The sequence below is a fragment of the Ochotona curzoniae genome, unplaced genomic scaffold (genome assembly GCF_017591425.1).
Source record: "Ochotona curzoniae isolate NIBS_2020 unplaced genomic scaffold, NIBS_Ocur_1.0 scaffold_4701, whole genome shotgun sequence".
NCBI classification, from domain to species: domain Eukaryota; kingdom Metazoa; phylum Chordata; class Mammalia; order Lagomorpha; family Ochotonidae; genus Ochotona; species Ochotona curzoniae.
Window position 1 is genome coordinate 49,302,406 of NW_024467122.1, and position 20,369 is coordinate 49,322,774.

General features: G+C 53.0%; 2 protein-coding genes and 1 pseudogene across 2 annotated transcripts; 2 read left to right on the forward strand and 1 right to left on the reverse strand.

Annotated features, from left to right (window-relative positions):
* Window positions 1-1,909: 1,909 nt before the first annotated feature.
* LOC121148640 lies at window positions 1,910-2,303 on the reverse strand (annotated as a pseudogene).
* A 2,050-nt stretch (window positions 2,304-4,353) lies between these two features.
* LOC121148641 (40S ribosomal protein S27-like) lies at window positions 4,354-4,684 on the forward strand. Its single transcript, XM_040968836.1, has one exon. The coding sequence runs from the start codon at window positions 4,471-4,473 to the stop codon at window positions 4,627-4,629; it is 159 nt and encodes a 52-aa protein (XP_040824770.1). The 5' UTR covers window positions 4,354-4,470; the 3' UTR covers window positions 4,630-4,684.
* Window positions 4,685-6,563: 1,879 nt separating this feature from the next.
* SPINT1 (serine peptidase inhibitor, Kunitz type 1) lies at window positions 6,564-20,165 on the forward strand. The gene is made up of 10 exons (XM_040969148.1): window positions 6,564-7,061; window positions 14,658-14,785; window positions 14,956-15,094; window positions 15,184-15,354; window positions 15,483-15,509; window positions 15,805-15,930; window positions 16,016-16,066; window positions 18,735-18,905; window positions 19,055-19,102; window positions 19,405-20,165. The coding sequence occupies exons 1-10, from the start codon at window positions 6,611-6,613 to the stop codon at window positions 19,608-19,610; spliced, it is 1,518 nt and encodes a 505-aa protein (XP_040825082.1). The 5' UTR covers window positions 6,564-6,610; the 3' UTR covers window positions 19,611-20,165.
* Window positions 20,166-20,369: the final 204 nt, after the last annotated feature.

Here is a 20,369-nt window from a genome sequence, read left to right on the forward strand (position 1 = left end):
CATTTGGATTTGTTCCTTTGTGAAATGTCTGCCCATTTCCCATGCCCATTTTTTGAGTGGTTTGTTTGTCTTGGTGTTTTGGTTTCTCTGGAGATCTTTGTATATTCTGGAGATTAGCCCCCTCTCACCTATGTAGTGTGCTGGTTTTTTTAAGATCTTTTTTTTCTCTCTGCCTTTCCTTCTCTCTGCAAATCTTTCCAATAAAAATATTGTGGGGGGGAGGGAGGGAATGCCCAGCATGGTAGCTTAGCAGCTAAAGTCCTCACCTTGCATACACTTCGATCCCATAAGGACGTCAGTTCATGTCCCAGAAGCCCTGCTTCCCATCCAGCTCCCTGTTTGTGGCCTGGGAAAGCAGTGGAGGTCAGCCCAAAGCCTTGGGACCCTGCACCCGTGTGGGAGACCCAGAAGAAACTCCTGGCTCCTGGCTTCAGATTGGCTCAGCACCGGCCGTTTCATCCACTTAGAGAGTGAACCAGAAGACAGAAAATCTTCCCCTCTGTCTCTCCTCCTGTGTGTATGTACCTTTTCCAATTAAAAAATATATAAATAAATCTAAACATATATATAATACATATATAATTATACATATATGATAAATATATAATTATATGCATATTATACAGTATATATACACATATATATGTATTTATATATAAATTTCATGTAAGGGGCAGCCATTGGATATGACAATTATGATACCCACACCCCATAGTGGGACACTTGTGCTCAAGTTCAGGTTCTTTTTCTGATTCCAGCTTCCTGCTATGTGTACCCTGGGAGGCAGCAGATGGCTCAAGTTTCATGACACTATATGAAAGCTCTGAACTGACCTCCTGGTCCTTGGCTTCAGTCTAGCCTACGCCCATGTACTTACTGCAGGTTCCGGAGTGAACCAGCACTTGGGAGCTCTCACCAGCTCTCAAATAAGTAAATCTTTTTTTTTTTTTTTTTAAGTTCTTGGGGAAAAAATGTACATTATGAAAAAAAAATTATGACTGGCTTTTCATTTTCCTTGTACAAAATTATGTTGTAGTTCTATTTTCCATGGACTTTTAAAGCGCCCTTGCAGGCAAGGCTTGGTGACTTGTAAAGAGGGAAGAATTATTTGGCTCCTGACTCTACAGGGGGCTCCAACGGGCACAGCACCATCATCCTGATGAGGGTCTTCAAGTTAACCACATCACAGCCAATAAAAAGGGCAAGTGGAGAGGTGAAGTAGCCTTGCCTTTGAACAGCTCATTCTTTTTGTATTTTTCAATTTAACTATTTGAAAGTCAAAGTTACAGACAGAGAGATCTACCACCTGCTGGTTCACTCCCTAAATAGCTGCTGTGGGGCATGGCTGAGCCTAGCCAAAGCCAGCTGCCAAGAGATTCATCGGGGTCTCCCAAATGGGTGCAGGCCCAAGCACTTGGGCCATCTTCTGCTGCTTTTCGCAGGTGTGTTAGCAGAGAGCTGGAGTGGAAGTGGAACAGTCATACTTGAACCAGTGCTCACATGGAATGCCAGAGTTACAGGTAGTGGCTTTATTTGCTGTACCACAGTGCTGGCCCTGATAGCCTGCTCCTGAGAATGAATTCATGGTGTGAGAACTCCATGAACTCATTACTTTTGATGAGGCCCCACCTAGGGTACCATCTTAACACCCTATGAAGACTAAGCTCCCAGTACTTGAACCTCTGAGACACGTACTCAAAACATATGCAAACCATGACAGGATCACAAAACCCATGACTATTGACAAGTGGCAAGTTTCCTTCTAGTCTTTTTCCTATGTACACACAGAAGGAATCCTTGAAAAGTTCATGAAAAGATTATGCCAGAATTTCAAACTATTTTTGAACTGAAATAAACCCGTTGTTTTTTTTTTCCATTGAGCTTTTATTTATATCTATGTGTTACATCCCTAGACAAGGAATCCCAGAATTTTTCTTCCTCTGTGTTTTCATCTTGCTTCTTCACGGTCCATTATGCCAGCTAAGGTTGTCAGGCAATGAAACCAAACTGGTGGGATGGGAGCAGATTAATCTGCCATTTTTCTAGATCTTTCAGCTGCACATCAAACCTGGGGCTGATCACTCCACACTTGTTTAACCTGCCCGTGAGGTTCACAACGATTTTCTCAGCTCTGTGAAATAATCAATGATTTCAAACTCACCAAAGTAGCTGTGCCTCACCATCACGGTGAGGAAGCAGACGATGACCTTGGAGCTTGGCCGGATCAGCACCTGGCGCTTGCCTCACTTCTCTGCATTGCTGATGCTCTTCAGAGCATTGGCCTATATGTTCATGTGCACCATCGTGGCGACCCGGAAAGATGGCAGAAAGAGGACGGGAGGGGCGAGAGCACGGAGTTATGCACAACCTGTTTTTTAATTTCACTTTCCAAACTTTTTGAAACAACTTGCATAAGCCGCACTACACCATATCAGCAGGCCCAGGCTCAGAGAGGCCATACACCTTGCCAAAGCCCACACCAAGCTGCCAGCAGACTGAGTCTGACACCCACAAGGCCTGAACCTATTCCACCCGCTCAGTCTTTCCCTAGAGAAGGTGACTGAGTGAGTGCACCTCTCCACCAAGCAAAAACTCCAGGAGTGCTCAGGGCACCAGCAACCCCCATGGGAGGAACAGAGGCGGAGCTCCATCAGCTCCCTGTTGCTCTAACAGATCAGGGGGCACCTGAAGGAAAGGCATCTACCTGGCTTAGGGTTATGGAGCCTGCAAGTTCACCATCAGATGGCTCCTCTGGCAAGGGCATTGTACAAGATCCCTGACAAGCTGGCAAAGCAAGCACATAGGGAAGAGGCAAAATTCGAGGGTTTTCCTGGCTCTCCGTCTGCCTTCCCAAAAAAGCATGAATCCTCCACAGTGACCTAATCACCCTTAAAGGCCCCCACATACCACCACCACCACAATGGCAATCAGACCCCAATGTGAGTTTCAGAAGGGGACACACAATGCTTTTTAGAAATATATTTAGGGCCCGGCGCAGTGGCCTTGCGCTAGTTTTCACCTTGAACACACCAGGACCCCATATGGGCGCCAGTTCTAATCCCAGCAGCTCCACTTCCCATCCAGCTCTCTGCTTGTGGCCTGGGAGAGCAGTCAAGGATAGCCCAAAGACGTGGGACCCTGCAGCCGTGTGGGAGACCCAGAAGAAGTTCCTGGCTCCTGGCTTTGGAACAGCACAGCACTGGCCCATTGTGGTCACTTAGGGAATGAATTGTCAGACAAAAGATCTTCCTCTCTGTTTCTCCTCCTCTCTGTATGTCTGATTTTGTAATGAAAATAAATCTTTAGAAAAAAAAAAAAGCCAAAGTCACATACAGAAAGATCTTGCATCTGCTGGTTCATTTCCAAAATGCCTCCTAGGGTTGGGCCAAGCCAAAGCCAGGAGCCAGGAACTGTGTCCGACTGACCCATATGAGTGGCAGGGAGCCAGGTACTGTCATTATCACTTATTGTCTCCCAGGAACATTAGCAGGAAGCTGGATAGGGAGTGTGGAGTATCAGGACTCAAGTCGTGTACTCCTTGGATGTAGGTGTCCTGGGCAGTGACTTAACCTGCTGCATCACATTGCTCACCCCAAAAACAAGTTTCTGTTCCAGGCAAGCTGAATGAGTCTGTAGTGACGGCAGAACTTCCAGATGAATTCAGAGTTGCAGGTGCCATAAAACCCTATGTTTAGGCACCAAAGCAAGGAGTTGGCCTGTGTGGGCTCCCATCCCACTCCACCTCGTAACTGTGGGACCTGACAAGTCCACTTGCCTGAGCATGTTTGCTTATCTGTAAAATGGGACTGTAAAGTGGTACCTCCTCTCTTAGTTGGTTTGGAGTATGCAGGATGATCCATGAGAAGTGCTTTTGGGAACAGGACCTGGGCATTCTGAATGCTTGATAAATGTAGGTGTCTGGGATGATGTGCCTCATGGCGTAATGATAGCCCTATGGTAATGAAACCCCATCAGGAGGCAACATCCCTCTGTATGTGGGTGTGTGGGTGTAAGCTGTTGGCGAAGACAGGAATTAACTCACGACTTCCTTTCTTCCCGACACTACCATCATGGCCATCACCAGTCCAGGGGTTGTGGAAAACCCCAGTAAACCCAGAGAAAGGCAGACAGACCTGACTCCGTGAATTGGCAACTGAGGGATGCTGCTGTTCAACCAGGAAAACAGTCTTTGGCAGCAAGATCGCAGAAAACCCGCGCTAGGCGAGTGACTGGGAAGTTCCCACTGGGCCAGGGATGCTCTGTCCTGAGAAGGTAGGGCCTCCTTCTGTGGGAAAGCATGAACAGGACCAACCATTCTCTGCAGAGTGATCTTTAAGAACATTTCGTCCTTTCTGGCGGTGACGACCTCCCCACGTGAACATCCTCACCAAGGATCTCCTGCAACCCTCTCCGGAGGAGAAGAGGAAACACAAGAAGAAACGCCTGGTGCAGAGCCCCAATTCCTACTTCATGGACATGAAGTGCCCAGGATGCTACAAAATCACCACGGTTTTTAGCCACGCACAGACGGTCGTTTTATGTGTCGGCTGCTCCACTGTCCTCTGCCAGCCCACAGGAGGCAAAGCGAGGCTTACAGAAGGATGTTCCTTCCAGAGGAAGCAGCACTAAGGGCACCCTGAATCAAGATGGATGGGAGACCCTCCCAATAAACACCTTTTGGATACAAAAAAAAAAAAAAGAACTCTTCATACAGGACCCAGAGTGATAGCCTAATGGTTAAAGTCCTTACCTTCAATGTGCAGGCATCCCGGTTTTAATCCTGGGGCCCCGCTTTCCATCCAACTCCCTGTTTGTGGCCTGGGAAAGCAGTTGAGGATGGTCCAAAGCATTGGGACCCTGTGTCCACGTGGGAGACCAGGAAGAGCTCCTGGCTCCTGGCTTCAGATTGGCTCAGCTCTGGCCATTGCGGCTGCTTGGGAAGTGAACCATCGAATGGAAGATCTTCTCTGTCTCTCCTCCTCTCTGTATATCTGCCTTTCCAATAAAAATAATTAAATCTTAAACAAACAAAAAATTCTTCATGCAACAAGGTCAAGCTGACACCTGCAGTGCTAGCATCTCAAAGGATCAGAAGTTCAAGTCCCAACTCCTCCACTTTTGGTCCAGCTCCCAGCAAATGTCTCTGGAAAAGTAGGGAAAGATGTCCCCAAGTGATTGGGTTCCTACCACCCACGTGGGATGCTCTGAAGCTTCTGGAGTGTCTAATCCTGTCTCAGTTGTTCCCCATTTGGGAAGTGAACCAGCCGATGGAAGAACTCTTCCCACTGTTTCAAATATTTTTTAAAGAACACTATAAAAAAGGAACAATAAATTTGTCTTAAGCAGTGGGAGGCTTTGGGAAGGGCAGACTCTCCAGGTGGCGCCCAAGGCAGTTCACCGCAAGAGTGGGCCAGGATCCCCGACTTTATGCAGGGAATCAAGGGGAGCTGGGCTCCAGGAAGTGGGCAGCTGGGAAATGAGTAGTCAGAGTAGCCAAGGGAACCACAAGAGGAGGGAAGGACACAGAGGGGAACCGCCAAACCCATGGCTTCCTCCTCCATGTTGGCAGCGACAGGGGCTTCCCACGGGCTAGCAAAGGCCTCTACCCCGCAGCACACACCCAATACCCCAGTCGCGAGCAACGGGTACAGCCACACAGCCCTGAAATATCAATTATGTCCGAGATGGCTGGCACTTGGCCGTTTACTGTTCCTGTGCCTCCCCCCCCCCGCCCCACCCAGCGCCTCCACAAGTGCGTTGGGGCCTGGGGTTGTAGGAAGGAATGCGGGAAGGGAAGCAGCTGCCCCAGAACCCGGGACACTCGGGGTCAGATATGGCTGCAACCTCTCAGACTTTGAGATGCATTTCTGGGACGCACGAGGTGTGTACACCTGGGAGATCCTGTGTGGAGCAGCCTCCGCGCGACCCCGGCGGCTATGGTCGGGACGCCTCCGGAGCCCCTGCTACACACACATCCCAGCCCCGCCAGGGGCCAGGATGCCGCGGGGCGGACCCAGGAGGAAGTCGAGCCGTGATGGGCCGGCCGAGGCTCACCGGGCCTGGGCGGGGCCGCCGGTGCTCGAGTTAATGTCCGCCCCGCCCCGGCCGAGCTGACTCAGTTTCACCAGAAACTGCGGAGAGGAGGTGGCCGATCGACTGGGCACCCGGCACCGGGGCGGAAGCGGCGGCGGGAGCCGCGCTGGAAGCCGGGACCGGAACCCCAGCAGATCCGGCTCCACCCCACTCACCTGCGCAGGTAACCGGGGCCCCGGAGCGCGAGACGGAGGCAGGGAGGGTTCAGAACATGGTGGCGCCTTTGTTCCGCGCCCCTGCGTGTGTCCGGGTACGTGCGCTCCTGCGCGACTCACCTGCCGGAGTCTGTGAACGGCCGGATCTCGGGGCTGTATATGAGAGGGGCCGGCCCGATCCGCGCCCCCCATCCCACTTCCTCCGGCTTGTCCCGCCTCCTTCGGAGTCTCCCGGGCTGATCAGGTGTGTCTCCTCCTCCGTCCCCTCCCTCTTCCAGGTCACTAGAAGCCTTGGAACCCAGCAGCCCGCAGGGAGAAGGTGACCCCCCGTGGGAAGGAGGGCGACGGCCCCGGGGAGAACGATGGCTCGCGCCCCCCGCGCCCCGATCGGAATCTCGGCCGGCGTCGTCGTGTGGCTCCTGTGTGCGCTCGGCTTCCAAGGCATCGAGGCTGGGCCTTCAGCCGCGCCGCCTGGAGGAGCCACCTGCCGGGAACGCTTTACCGCCAGGGTGCCTGACTTTGTGCTGGACATCAACGCCTCGGTCAGCCACGGGGCCACCTCCTGGGGCTCCCGTACGGTGACTCACAGCTGGGACTGCGTACTTGCCTGCTGCGAAACCCAGAACTGCAACCTGGCGCTGGTGGAGTTGCAGCCCGGCGGCGGGGCGGACGCCGTGGCCGCCTGCTTCCTCATGGACTGCCTCTACGAACATAACTTCGTGTGCAAGTTCGCTCCCAAAGAGGGCTTCGTCAACTACCTCTCGCAGGAGGTGTACAGCTCCTACCGCGACACACGCTTGCAGGGCTTGGGTGGTAAGGAGGAAGAGCCGGAGGCGCAGAGGGCGGCAGGGTTGGGTTGTGGAGTTCACGGCCGGCGAACGTCGAGAAGGAGTTAGGGAGGAGAGTCCAGCCTCTTCCTAACCGTAGGTAGCATGAGTGGCAAACAAAGAGACCGGGGCCGTCCCAGAGCTGGAACTTCTTGATGAGGGTCTGGGGCGCACAGGGAGACCTTCTGCTATGGATGTCCTGGGGAGATGGATCAGCTCCTCTGGAAGCCTGGCCGGTGGCCCTATAGGTTGGGACTGGGACCCAGGCCTCTGTAGGTAGCCTTGCACCTCCCAGGGCATCACAACTGAGTGCTATCCTGTGCACCAGGAGGCTGCGTCCCCTCTACCGGGGTGGATGCGGGAACTGTTCTCATCCCTCTGCTTCCTGGGAGCCAACAGGCCTTTCCAGGGAGAGAACTGCTAGACCCTGGAATGAAGGAGCATACCTAGTCTGGGGCTGACCTCAATAGAGAGGCCAGCTGGTGGGCACAGTAGCCTAGGGATTCCTGGCTTGGAAGTAAAGGTTTGCCGGGTGAGTCAGCTGGCTGGCATGTATCCCTGCTAGGGGAGGGCCATCAGCTGTGCAGGCAGGTGTGTGTGTGTGGCACACGTGATCCAGGCAGGGCTCTCCCTGCCTAGGATTTGGCAGCCAGGACAGCTGCTTGTCTTGTTTGCTTCCTGGAAGGAGGGCACACTGAAGGCCCAGGACTCTCCCCCAGCCTGCCCAAGCTCCTCTCCCATTTGGCACTGGTCAGATGGAGCACCAAGGCATCTTGTTGATTGCCTTGGGCCTCGTGTCACCCCGGAAAGGGTGCTGTTGGCCATCCCCAATGTTTTAGGTAAATCATTTGCCCAGGATGGCAGTGTAGTACATGGTTAAAGTTGGTCTTCACCCTAGATGACCACAAACCCTGCACTTTGCTGGTGATACCCTGACCTTCTGACCCCTGACAGCCCAGCAGATAACACAGTTCAGATGCCCGGGCCAGGTGGAGTCCACCTGCAGGTTGTCTTGGTTTACACAGTGGAGGACCGGCTGTCTTCCCAAGCAAGCCAGTGTCTCTCTCATTGAGGGCCCTCTTCTCTCCCTATCCTTCAGCAGCTCTCCCGGATCCCCGGGGGATGGGGAGCTGGAGCTAGCAGGGCCACCACCTGCTGGAGCAGGGCTAGAGCCTGTTCCACAAGGAAACAACAGCGAGTGTACGTAGGTGGTGTTGACTCTGCTGTGAGCTGCCCGTGTGCTTCCCGCTCCCACAGAGGCCTGAGGGAGCCTCACTCCTGACCAGAACTGGGGAGTCAGCTCTGGGGGCTCCTCTATCTGGAAATCCCCAGGACTGGCCTCCAATGCACGAGGTAGGGTGGAGTGGGGATTTCCAGGGAGGCGTGGAGGAGTTAGGAGGGTTTGGGGCTGAATGTGGGCTCCAAGCCGTTCCACACCTTCTCAGGCACCTGGAGGGAAGCTGTATGTGCGTCCAGGGGTCTGCTCTCACCCAAGCCCTGCCTGAGAGGTTAGAGTGGGTGACAGCAGAGCTGTGAGGGTGGCTGCTAAATGCAAGGGTAGACGAAGGCAACAAGGTGGACTGGGCACACAGCTTCTAAACCTCTAATTCTCTTTTCAAATTTTCAGTGAGGTATTCATTTGAGAAACGGAGAGGGAACATGTGCTGCCATCTGTGGGTTCCCTCCCGGCATGCCCAGAGTTGCTACGGCCAGACCAAGCCATGGACTCAGTACGGTTCTCCCGTGTGGGCTGGTGGCTCCAGCCAGGAACAGAGTGGGTACTCAAACCCAGGAACTCCAGTTTGGGTTAGGGGTATACCACTAGGGGCATAGGTCTGCCCCCTAAACCTTTGTGTTTGATAGGGAGATTCTCCTGCCATGGGGAGGGTGAGTGTGTGTGTCCTCTCCCACCCCTGCCAGTGGCCAGGCCAGGCTAGGCTGGTCCAGTTTGGACTCCTACAGCTGCAGGCCCCACCTCTTGGCTTTACCCCTCTTCCTGTGCAGGTGTGGCTTAGGAGGTGGAGTCTGTTTCCCTGGAGATGGTCTGGGGACTGGCATCTGGGCGAGGACTAGTTTTATCACCCTTCTAGCCTTTGCTCTTTTGGGGAGAAGAAGGGAAAGGTGGGGCAGCACATGTGTCCCTTGGTCCCAGGCCTGGGGCTTGCGGAGCACAGCGCTGGAAGGTCCTGTCATCACTGCACCTGTCACTGTTGCCCTGGGGGCCCTGTCTGCGGCTGTCCACATGCTGGGACACGCTCCGCCTGCTTTCCCAGTTTTACACAGCTGACTATTTTCTGTAAAACACAAGAAGAGAGGCCTCCCGGCTCACTGTGCTAGCTGGGCTCTCCCACTTGGTCCACCTGTCTCCTGGCTCTGACATGCTTGGAACCCAGCTCCCTTTCCTGGGTCTGGCAGACCTGTGCCATCTGACATGCTTCTGGGTGAAGCCTCCCTCCACATACCCTCACCCTGGGCACCCGCACCGTGGGTCCTGGGCTGTTCACCTTTGTAACCCAGCTCCTGCGAGCCCCCCTCCCCCACCACGCCTCATGGGAAAGGAATGCCTGTGACTCACCTCCTGACCGCTGTCTTCTGCTGCTTCCTCTGCACTGCTCTTACACTTGACCCGATCTCTGTGGCAGACAGCTCGGCCGAGTCTGAAAGCTGCGGGCGACCCTGGCAGGCTTCCACTGGCAGGAGTATGTCCTGCGGCCCAGCTGACAGGTGTATGAAACAACAAGGGGGCCAGCTCTTAGCTGTAGTACTGTTTAGATCCTGAGACTTCTCAAGGATCTCGGCGTCTATCAGCACAGCCTTGGATACTGGGTTAGTAATAATAAACCCTAAGGCAGCATGGAGGGTGGACAGGCTGGTTGGGGCTGGTTACACAAATGATACAAATTGAGGTACAAATTATGTAACCGACTATACAAGGAAACTTTTAAAAATACTTATTTTTTAAATTTATTTATTTAAAAGGCAGTTACAGAGAGAGGGAGAGATCTCATCTGCTGATTCACTCCACAGATTACCACAAAGGCGAGGGGCTGGTCAGGTCTAAGCCAGGAACCTGGAACTCTATCCAGGTCTCCCATAAAAGTAGCAAGGGCCACCCTCACTGCCTTCCCAGGCGCATTAGCCAGGAAGCTGGATTGGAAGTGAGGCAACTGGAGTTTTACTGAGTTTTACTTACTTCATTTGAAAGGTGGAGGAACAGAGAAAGAGAAATCTTCCATCATGTAGTTAACTTCCCAAATGACCACATTAATGGGGACTGGGCCAGCCCGAAACCGGGAGCCTGGAACTCCATCCAGGGCCTCCACACGGGTGGCAGGGGTGTAAGCACTTGGGCTACCATCTGCAGGGTCCCAGGTACTCACCAGCCAGAAGCTGAATTGGAAAGGATACAGGAAGCGATCGGGGCACGCTGGAAGGATTAGGGGTCCCAAGCTGCCGCTCTACTCACTGTGCACAGCCACCCCCTCAGTGTGCATGAGGCGAGAACAGGAACAAGAACTGGACCACAGTGCTGCCTGCCCCCACCCAGATCTCTGGGTTGATATGTCATCATTGGATAGTCCTGGGGACCGTGGTGACCATCGGATCGGGGCTGAGGGCACCTCCATCACCTGGGCCACTTCCCATTTCTCTGTGTGGAGAGCCATTTCCTAACTGTAGTGAAATCTTCCAGTACTTGCTGTGGACCAGGGTTGTCTCCTATAGGGAACATTTGTTACCCTTCCTCCTCTGGCCTCCACACCCTCCCAGGTCCGTGTGGTCAGCTTCTGCGTGTCCACATACGAGTAAGTACAGGTATGTAGAATGCCTCTGCGCCTGACTTACTGCACCCAGCATTGTGTCTTCCCTGCGCGCCCACTCTGGGCACATGACAGAGCCACCTTCCTTCCCAGGGGCCTTGAGGTCTGCCCCACCCAGTGAATCCCTGACCTGCCCTGGCCTCTCCTGTCTCCCACCATCCACAGCAGCCTATGTTCTTGCCCACAGCCAAACAATCACAGAGAACTGCTTCCACTCACCCCTCCTGGTTCTCTGACTGCCCTTATCTTGCCCACACAAAGCCTCAGGTCTGTAGACCCCAGGTGTAGGCCCATCTCCCTGTGTTGCTCCAGACTCTGGGTCTTATCTGCCCTGTAGGACTGTCATACCCTCAGGGTAGTGTCTCATTTTCCTGATGCTCTTATCATTAGGACAGAGTAGGTAGCTTAAGAAATGGACATTTTTTCTTATAGTTCCAGAGTCCAAAGTCCAAAATCACAGCATCCAAATCCTTCCTTGACTCTCCCAGCTTCTTTCTTTATTATCATTACTTGGAAAGCAGAAAGAGAGAGGGAGGTGGGGGGCGGGGGGAGACAGATCTCTTTCATCCCACAGTCCACTCCCCAAGTGACTGCATGAACCAGAGCCAGGAACCAGAACTCCCATGTGGGTGCTAGGGCCCTGATTACTCTGCTGCTTCCAAAATGCAGGCTCAACAAGCAGCAACAGAAGGGAAATGCCATTACACACACTGACATTCTGGGGCTTAACCCACTATGCCACAGTGTGCACCCCTCATCTTCCTGCTTTGGTGACCGCACCCGTCTCTTGACTTGGGGCTACATCTCTCCAGCCTTTGCCCCAGTCTTTACATGGCCTGTTTCTCTTCTTTCCTTCCTTCTGTTTCTTTTTTATTTAATGGATTATTTTTTGGAATTTTTATTTTAAAAGCATTATTACAGAGAGAGGGGGAGAGACAGAGATCTTTGCACTGCTGGTTCACTCCCCAAATTTCCACAACAGCCAGGCCTGGTCCAGGAGGGAGGCAGGAGCTTCTTTCAGGTCTCCCAGTTGGGAGCAGGGGCCTAAGCACTTAGGCCACCCTTCATTGCTTTGGTCTTACCTGCCCTGTAGGGTAAGGCACATAAGCAGCGAACTGGCTTAGAAATCACACAGCCAGGACTGAGACTGGCTTCCATATGGGACGCTGGCATTGCAAGCTGCAGCTTTACCTGCTGTAGCACAGCTCTGTTCCCCACGCCCCCTTTCAGCTCTCTGTTGCTATATGACTCTTGTTTAATTTAGGGCTTACCCAAAGAATCCCAGATGATGCTGTCTGGAGACCCTTTATTTGATCATTTTTGCAAAGACTCATTCCGAGTGCGATCACATTCATGGTTCTAGGGTCATATGTGGATGCAGCTTTTGGGACCATCATTCCACCTGCTACAGGCAAGAGTCAAGGGTTTTGTTTTTTAGTTTTTGGGTTTTTTTCTTAGAATTTAGATGGCCTTTATTTCAGGGAACCACAGTCATGGGCTTCCCTTCCCATGCAGCACAAAGACGTGAAGAAGTAAGCTGCAGAGGAAGAAGAGAGCAAGAATCAAGTTTGTGCTGATCTCCCTCTCCCCTAGCCTGAGTTGTTGGAATGTCGTTGTCTTGAAACTCAACAGTGGAGTCTGAGGTGGCAGAGGCCCCTCTTCCCATGGCCACTTAACCCTGAGTTGCCATGACCAGCTAGCCACTTGAAAATAGTTCCTGGGGGCACACAAAGGGACACAGCAGTTCTACTCCACTGCTTGGACCACCTACATCCCATGCTAGAATGCTTTGCTGCTAGTCCAATTTCCTGCTAATGTGACTGGAAGGCAGTGGATGTTAGCATAAATACTTGAGTTCCTGCCACCCCTGTGGAAGACCAGAATGGAATTCCTGGCTTCTAGTTGTGGTCTGGCCCAGGCTCCACTGTGAAAGGCATTTGGAGAGTGAACTGGCAGATGGAGAAATTGCTTACTTTATTTCTCTTTTTTTAAAGATTATTTATTTATTCATTTATTTATGGAAAGGCAGATTTACAGAGAGAGGGAGAAACAGAAAGGCCCTTTGTCTGCTGCCTCAACAGTCAGAGCTGAGCCAATCTGAAGCCAGGAGCCTCTTCTAGGTCTCCCAAGTAGATACAGGGTTCCAAGGCTTTGGGCCGTCTTTTGCTGCTTTCCCAGGTGGCAGTCAGGGAGCTGGGTAGGAAGTGGAGCAGTCAGGACACAAACTGGTGCTCATATGAGATCCCAGTGGTACATGCAAGGTGAAGACTTTAGCCACTAGGCTACAATGCTGGGCCTTCTCTGTCTTTTAATAAATGAAGAATCATTTTCTATCAAAGTGTCAAAGTTCAAAATCTGGTTGTTTCCAACTCCAACTTCCTGCTAACACACACCCTATTAGTAGCAGGGGATAGCTTATACATTGGGTCCCTGCCACTCACTTGGGAGGTCTGGGTGGAGTTGTTAACTGTAGAGCCTGCCGTGCCCCTGGCTGCCCCTCAACTCAGGGCCTCACCTCCCCAGCACATACACACACATAAAGAGCCATTGCATTTAGGTTGGCTCAGCTCTAGCCATTGTGGCTATCTGGAGAGTGAGCCAGCAGAAGGAGGATCTCTCTCTGTCTCTCATCTGCCTTTCAGATAAAAAAATAAAGCTTAAAAAAAAAAAAAAAGAGCCATTGCAGCCATCTGGGGAGTAAACCAGTGGATACATCTCTATCTACTTCTCTTCCTCTCAGTTGTTTTGAAAGGTTTATTTGTTTTTATTTTATTGGAAAGACAAACTATTACAGAGAGAGGAAGAGATGGAAAGATCTGCCATCCTCTGCTTCACTCCCCAAGCAGCCACAGCAGCCAGAGCTGAGTTGATCAGGAGCATCCTCTGGGTCTGCCACACAGGTGCAGGATCCCAAGGCTTTGGGCCAACCTCTGCTGCCCTCCCAGGCCACAAGCACAGGGACCTGGGTGGGAAGTAGAATAGTCAGAATATGAACTGGTGCTCATATGGGATCCCCGTGCTTGTAAGGGAAAGATCTAGATACTAGTCATCACACCGGGTTTCCTTCCTCTCAAATTTTGAAAAATTTAAAAAATTCTGAGACTGGCGTTGTATTAGGTAAAACCATTGCCTGCAATCCTATTATCCTATGAGGTACCAGTTCAAGTCCCAGCTGTTCTACTTCCCTACTTCCAGTCCAGTCCCCTGCTAATGACCAAGGAAAGCAAAGATGACCCAAGTGCTTAGAGCCCCTGCCACCCACACGGGAGACCCAGAAGAACCTCCTGGTTTTGGCCTGGCCCAGCTCTGACCCTCATGCCATCTAGGGAGTGAGTCAATGGGTAGAAGACCTCTCTCTCTGTAACTGTGCCTTTCAGGTAAGTAAATAAATCTTTAAAAAAGAAAGATAGCTTTACCTTTTAAACATGTAAAAATTGCTGCCTTAATGTTTAAAAAGCAATTAGTACAATTAACTGTTTTTTATAGAATATAGGATCAAGTGCCCTTCCCCAAGCCTATATGTGGGAGAGCCAATGACACATGCTATTTGATAATTTACTTCAGAAAGTAGACTTGGGTAGTGTACAAGCACTTGTCTGTACTAAAGACGTGAAGTCTAGAAATGGAGAGCAAGAGGGCTTGGTGTGAGCTCCTGCCTGCACCCCATGCAGAGTCCTAGGTCAACCAAGGTCAGGCTGGTACTCCCTTGCTTTCCCTGCCAGAGGAAACCTGGTCTGTTGAGTTTGAATTGATTTTTCATCCAGAAGCCTGGATCCCCAAGACATGGGCTGGTACTGACTTGAAGGTACAACTCCAGGAGCCGGTAGTACTGAAGGATGTGGATGGTTCAGACTGGCACCTGCTGCAGGGTGACTCGGATGTAACGGTCAAGGTGAGACTCTGGGCTACCACGCCCACCCCAGCACCCCCAGGGATCCCTGCCTGAGGCTCTGGATGCTCCATGCCGCATCCCTGTGTCTTCCTCAGGATGTGGGGAAGGGTCGGCCCAGTGGCCACCGGGGCCTGGGGCAGCCCAAGCCTGATGGCCACTCATGTGTATAGAAAAATGGTCTGGACGAGGTGGAGCTATGGGGACTCAAGGAAGGCACGTACCTGTTCCAGCTGACTATGACTGGCTCAGACCAGTCAGAGAACACAGCCAACATCACGGTCACCGTGCTAACAGCCAAACAGACTGAAGGTGAGGGAGGCCGGGGAGGCAATGCCTGGGGCCGCTCACTCTGCTGGCTGCCCACTGCGGGTGCCCCTCACAAGCTCTCCTACCCCCAGACTATTGCCTTGCATCCAGCAAGGTGGGCCGCTGCCGGGGCGCCTTTCCCCGTTGGTATTACGACCCCACAGAGCAGATCTGCAAGAGCTTCATTTATGGAGGCTGCGCAGGCAACAAGAACAACTACCTGCGGGAGAGAGAGTGCATGTTGGCCTGCCGGGGTGTACAAGGTGGGCCTGCGTCGGGGCGCTCCAAGTGGCTTTCCTCCAGGGAGGGAGTGGGGGTCCCCTTTCTCAGCCATCTCACTCACATTTCTGCTGGAGCCCCCTGTGATTTCTTTGTTCTCTCTCTCTCCTAGGCCCTGTGATAGAAAGGCACCATCCAGGTGGGCTTTGCTTCTCTCCTTCTCACCCTCACCCCCTCCAGGTCCCCAGCCCACCTTTGCCCAAACCATTTCTCCCATCACGGCATGTGAAAGGATGGCAGACACAGCAACCCCTGCCAACCCAACATCCTCCTGCTGCCTGGGTTGGTGCCCCATTTCCCAGTAGGAGGCACCAGGGTCAGTGGGAAGAGAAGACAGGGCATGTCACAAGGCCCAGGCAGGGTAGGTAGATGAAGGACCCCTGGCACTTGCTCTGTGCTGACCCATCCCCACCCCTGCCCCCGCCCCCATCCAGACTGCTCTGGCACCTGTCGCCCCAATCAGTTCCACTGCAGTAACGGCTGCTGCATCGACAGCTTCCTGGAGTGCGATGACACTCCTGACTGCCCGGACGCCTCTGATGAAGCCACCTGTGAAAAATGTGAGTCCTGGGGGAGGGGCCGTGGGGAGAGGGAACCCTGGGAGACCTGTGACGGCCCTGAGCATGTGACCTTTCACCTCTGCAGATACCAGTGGCTTCGATGAGCTCCAGAGAATTCAATTCACCGGTGACAAAGGTGTGAGCCTCCCCAAATGGCCTGGGTCGGGGCATATGCTGCACTGCTATCCCCCCTTTTCTGTGCAGCACTGCCCCTCCCTCAGGGGCTTTGTGTGCCAGGATGTGGGCGCTGCTCAGCCCCTGGCCCAGCCCTCTTTTGTGGCCCTGGTTTCCTCCGTATCACTTATTCTCTGAACAACTTTGTCACTTGAGCCATGCCCCCCACCTGTCACTCAAATGTGATGTATTTAGCCAAATACCTTCTTACCCTTAGTATGTTGACAAGGGCATCTCACACAGTGGAAAACCACTGGTGACACCCAAGTTCAGATTAGGCCCAGCTAAGGCCCAGCTCAGCGCTGGACAGTCAGGCCACCAGATGCAAGGGAACAGGTTTACTGAAGAGGGCAAAGTCCCAATAGTGCTTTAGTGCTTTCCCCTAATTTCCAAGTTAACAGGAGGAAATTTTTTTCTTTTACTTGAAAGCCAAAAAAATTGGAAGAGACAAAGAGATCTTCCATCCACTAGCTTATTCTCCAAATGGCTACAGTGTCCAGAACTGAACTAACCTAGAGCCAGGAGCTTCTTCTGGGTCTCCCATGTAGGTCCAGAGGCCCAGGGACTTGAGCCATCCTCTGCTGCTTTCCCAGGCCATAAGCAGGGAGCTGGATGGGGAGTAGAGCAGCCAGAACTAGAAACGGTACTCATACAGGATGCTGGCATTATAGATGAAGGCTTAGCATGCTATTCCACTGCGCAAGTCCCAGCTGGAGGACTTTTAAGAGGAGAAAAAGGAGGATGGAATGGAGTGAGGGAGGAAGATTGGGACCAAGGGGAACAGAGGGCAGGCCAGCTGCATGGGGACCTCCAGCCAGGGGAGAAGGAGCTGGTCGGAGGCCCAGCAGTGTCCCTCCTCCCACAGTTGGCCTGCTGACCACATTGGACCAGGTGATGCTGTACCTTGTTAAGTAAGCGTTATTTACCTATCTCTGAACAGAGGCTGTAAGCAGTCACACGATCAGCAGTTAGCTTTATCACAGTGTAACAAGGAAAGGGAAATAGAGTCATCAGATCACACTGTTACTCCACATAAATGGACAATAACAACAAAAATAAGCATAATGCAGCAATAAAGACGGTTCTGCCTGGGTACTGCTCCCTGCCAAGACTCAGACTCTGAGGCCAATTCTCTGTTCAAAATATAAACCAGTGCAGGTGTTTGGCACCGGTGTTAAATCACACCTGGAATGCCTGCCCCCTGTACTGAGTGCCTAACTCTATCTTGTCTGACCCCTCTGCTTCAGATCCTGCCGAAATTCTGGGAGGTAGCAGGTAGGGCTAAATTATCTGAGTCCCCGCACTCCGAGGGGAGACCCAAATGGAGCTTCGAGTCTCTAGCCTCAGCTAGACCCTTTGGCGGGACAGGAGATGAACCAGTGGATAGAAGTAAAGGAATATGGAGGTGATATAAGCCCATGCCAGACATTTGGGGGGCAGTTAAGGCACTGTTTGTGACCACTGTATCAGAGTAACTGGATTCAAGTCCCAACTGTGTTTCCAACTCCAGTTTTCTGCTGATGTGCACCGTAGGAGCAGCGAGGAAGATGGCTCAAGGACTTGGGCCCTGCTACCCCTGTGGGAACCGTCCAATTCATGGCTCCTGGCTTTGGCTATTGTGGGCATGTGGAGAGTGAACTAGCAGATAGGAGATCTGACTCTGTGCCTTTGAATAAATAATAAAAGAAAAAAAATGTAAATAGTGACAGGTTATTTTAAAAATTTATTTGAGGGCCCTGTGCGGTGGCTCAGTGGTTAAGGTCCTCACCTTGCATGCCTGGATCCCATATGGGCGCCGGTTCTTTCCCAGCAGCCCCGCTTCCCTTCCAGCTCCCTGCCTGTGGCCTGGGAAAGCAGTCGAAGACGGCCCAAAGCTTTGGGAACCTGCACCCGCGTGGGAGACCCGGAAGAGGCTCCTGGCTTCGGATCGGCATAGTATCGGCCATTGCGGTCACTTGGGGAGTGAATCATTGGACAGAAGATCTTCCTCTCTGTCTCTCCTCTCTGTATATCCACCTTTCCAATAAGAAAATAATAAAAATAAATCTTTTAAAAAAAATTTATTTGAAAGGCAGATTTACATAGAGGAGAAATAGAGAAGGTCTTCCATCCCTTGGTTCACTCCCCAAATGGTCACAATGGTCAGAGCTGAGCCAATCTGAAGCCAGGAGCCAGAAGCCTCCTGCATGGGTGTAGGGTCCCAGTGATTTGAGCCATCCTCTGCTGCTTTCCCAGAGCATAAGCAGAGAACTGGAGCAGAAGTAGAACAGCTGGGATACCAGCCAGTATCCGTGTGGGATACTGGTACCACAAGGTGGAGGATTAGCCTGTTGAGCCAGGGTACTACCTTTCCCCCACAAAATTTTTTTTGTAATGTGAAATTGCTAGTCACCCAAGTGTCATGGGGACCTTGGCACCATCAGAAAATAGGAAGATGCTTGTTAAGCAAATGCATATGTGGGACCAGGGAATTTCACATTACTAAGCTCCTCAGCCTGGATTTGTCTTCATGGCTTAGAGTAATGCTGGCTGTGAGCCAGCTGCTGCAGAGGGGTGACAGGAAGAGGGGAGGGTTCCTAGGCCACAGCTGCCTCAGCTCACAGGCCCCCTGCATACTCCCCATGCCCCAGGGCACTGCGTAGAACAGCCAGACACAGGACTGTGCCACGAGAGCATCCCACGCTGGTACTACAACCCCTTCACCGAGCATTGCGCCCGCTTCACCTACGGCGGCTGCCACGGCAACAAGAATAACTTTGAGGATGAGCAGCAATGCCTTGAGTCTTGTCGCGGCATTTCTAGTGAGTGGGATCCGGGCGGAGGTGTGAAGAGCTAAGGCTTTGTCCCAAGGTCCAGGCGTTTGGGAATGGGAGTGGGAGTGGGCACCAGGGAAGGGTCCTGGGTGCTGAGTGCTGTCCCCCCCCCCCCCCCCCCGCCCCCCGCTTGGCAGAGAAGGACGTGTTTGGACTGCGGCGGGAAAGTTCTGTTTCCACTGCAGGTAAGGCCGCTCAGGGGATTGCTTGCGTGTGGTTGCTTATGGCTGCCTCAGCCTAGGTACAGAAAGATCCTGAGATTCCCTGCAGGGACTGGGTGTCACCATCAAATAGAGGGGTCTGCTGTGGGTGAGGGAGGCAGGGACAGCCCGATCACTCCTGGACCTACAAGCGGCCCGCACGTGGAGCCTCAGGGACCCCTCTCCCAGCTCTGCCATGCCACCGCTCAGCAGCCCTGGGCTGCGGAGTTGGGTGCCCTTCGCCAGAGCAGAGCCAGGCATGTCCTGAGAGCCCCACTTCCCCTCAGGCTCTGTGGAGGTGGCCATTGCTGTGCTCCTGGTCATCTGCATCGTGGCGGTAGCAGGCGTCTTGGGCTACTTCTTCCTCAAGAACCAGAAGAAGGGCTTCAGCAGGCGGCGCCACCACCCGCCACCCACGCCCGCCAGCTCCACTGTCTCCACCACCGAGGACACCGAGCACCTGGTCTACAACCACACCACCCGCCCCCTGTAAGCCCAGGGCGTGCTCACCAGCTCTCACGAGGCCTTTCATCCTGCCTGCCCAGATGGGAGCCTGGGTCAGGGACAGTTTAGGGAGCAGGCCCATCCTGCCTGTGTCCCAGGCCCACTCTGTCTCCGAGACCAGGGCTGTGGCCCCTGTTGGGGGAGCCCCTGCTGAACTGGAGCCTGCTGTTCCCAGGAAAGCTCAAGAGAGAAGAAAACCAGGAGAAGCAGTAAGCTTGCCTGCCAACTGCCTGAGACTTCAGAGCCAGTTGGAATCGTGTTCCCTGTGCTGCCCTGAGCACAGGGAAGGGGCCTGGAATGGTTATCATTAGCCAAAGGACCCGGCCTGTCCTCCACGGCCACTCTGCTCCCACTCCACCCGACCTGGGCCAGGAGCAAGGCTGCAGGCCCTGTACAGAGTTGCTTTGTGTTTATTTAATTCCCCCTGGGCTGGATGCAGAGGAACGAGGCCCCTGGTCTTCTCTCTGCCTTCTGGACCGGCCTGGCCTGACCAAGCCACGGGGCTCACCACTCACCCCCTCTCAACTGCCCACCTGTCAATAAAATTTTTGTGGAGTTTCTACCTGTGTTGTGTACTCCAGGAGAGGGACAGGTTGCTGGGAGTTGGGGGGAGATGGGGCCGCCCTGTCTGACTGGTTTAGGCTTTGGCCACCCTGTTGAACAGGTTTTCCCACCTCTGCCGAAACTGCTGGGGCCCGGAGGGTGGAGGGAGCTGCCAGGTTTGACCACCAGAGGGGAGGGCTGGGGG

Coding starts and splice junctions, on each gene's coding strand:
- LOC121148641 (XM_040968836.1), top strand. CDS start 4,471: ATGGACATGAAGTGCCCAGGATGCTACAAAATCACCACGGTTTTTAGC.
- SPINT1 (XM_040969148.1), top strand. CDS start 6,611: ATGGCTCGCGCCCCCCGCGCCCCGATCGGAATCTCGGCCGGCGTCGTC. Junction 7,062..14,657: donor ACGCTTGCAGGGCTTGGGTG/GTAAGGAGGAAG, acceptor TTTTTCATCCAG/AAGCCTGGATCCCCAAGACA. Junction 15,931..16,015: donor TGAAGCCACCTGTGAAAAAT/GTGAGTCCTGGG, acceptor TCACCTCTGCAG/ATACCAGTGGCTTCGATGAG.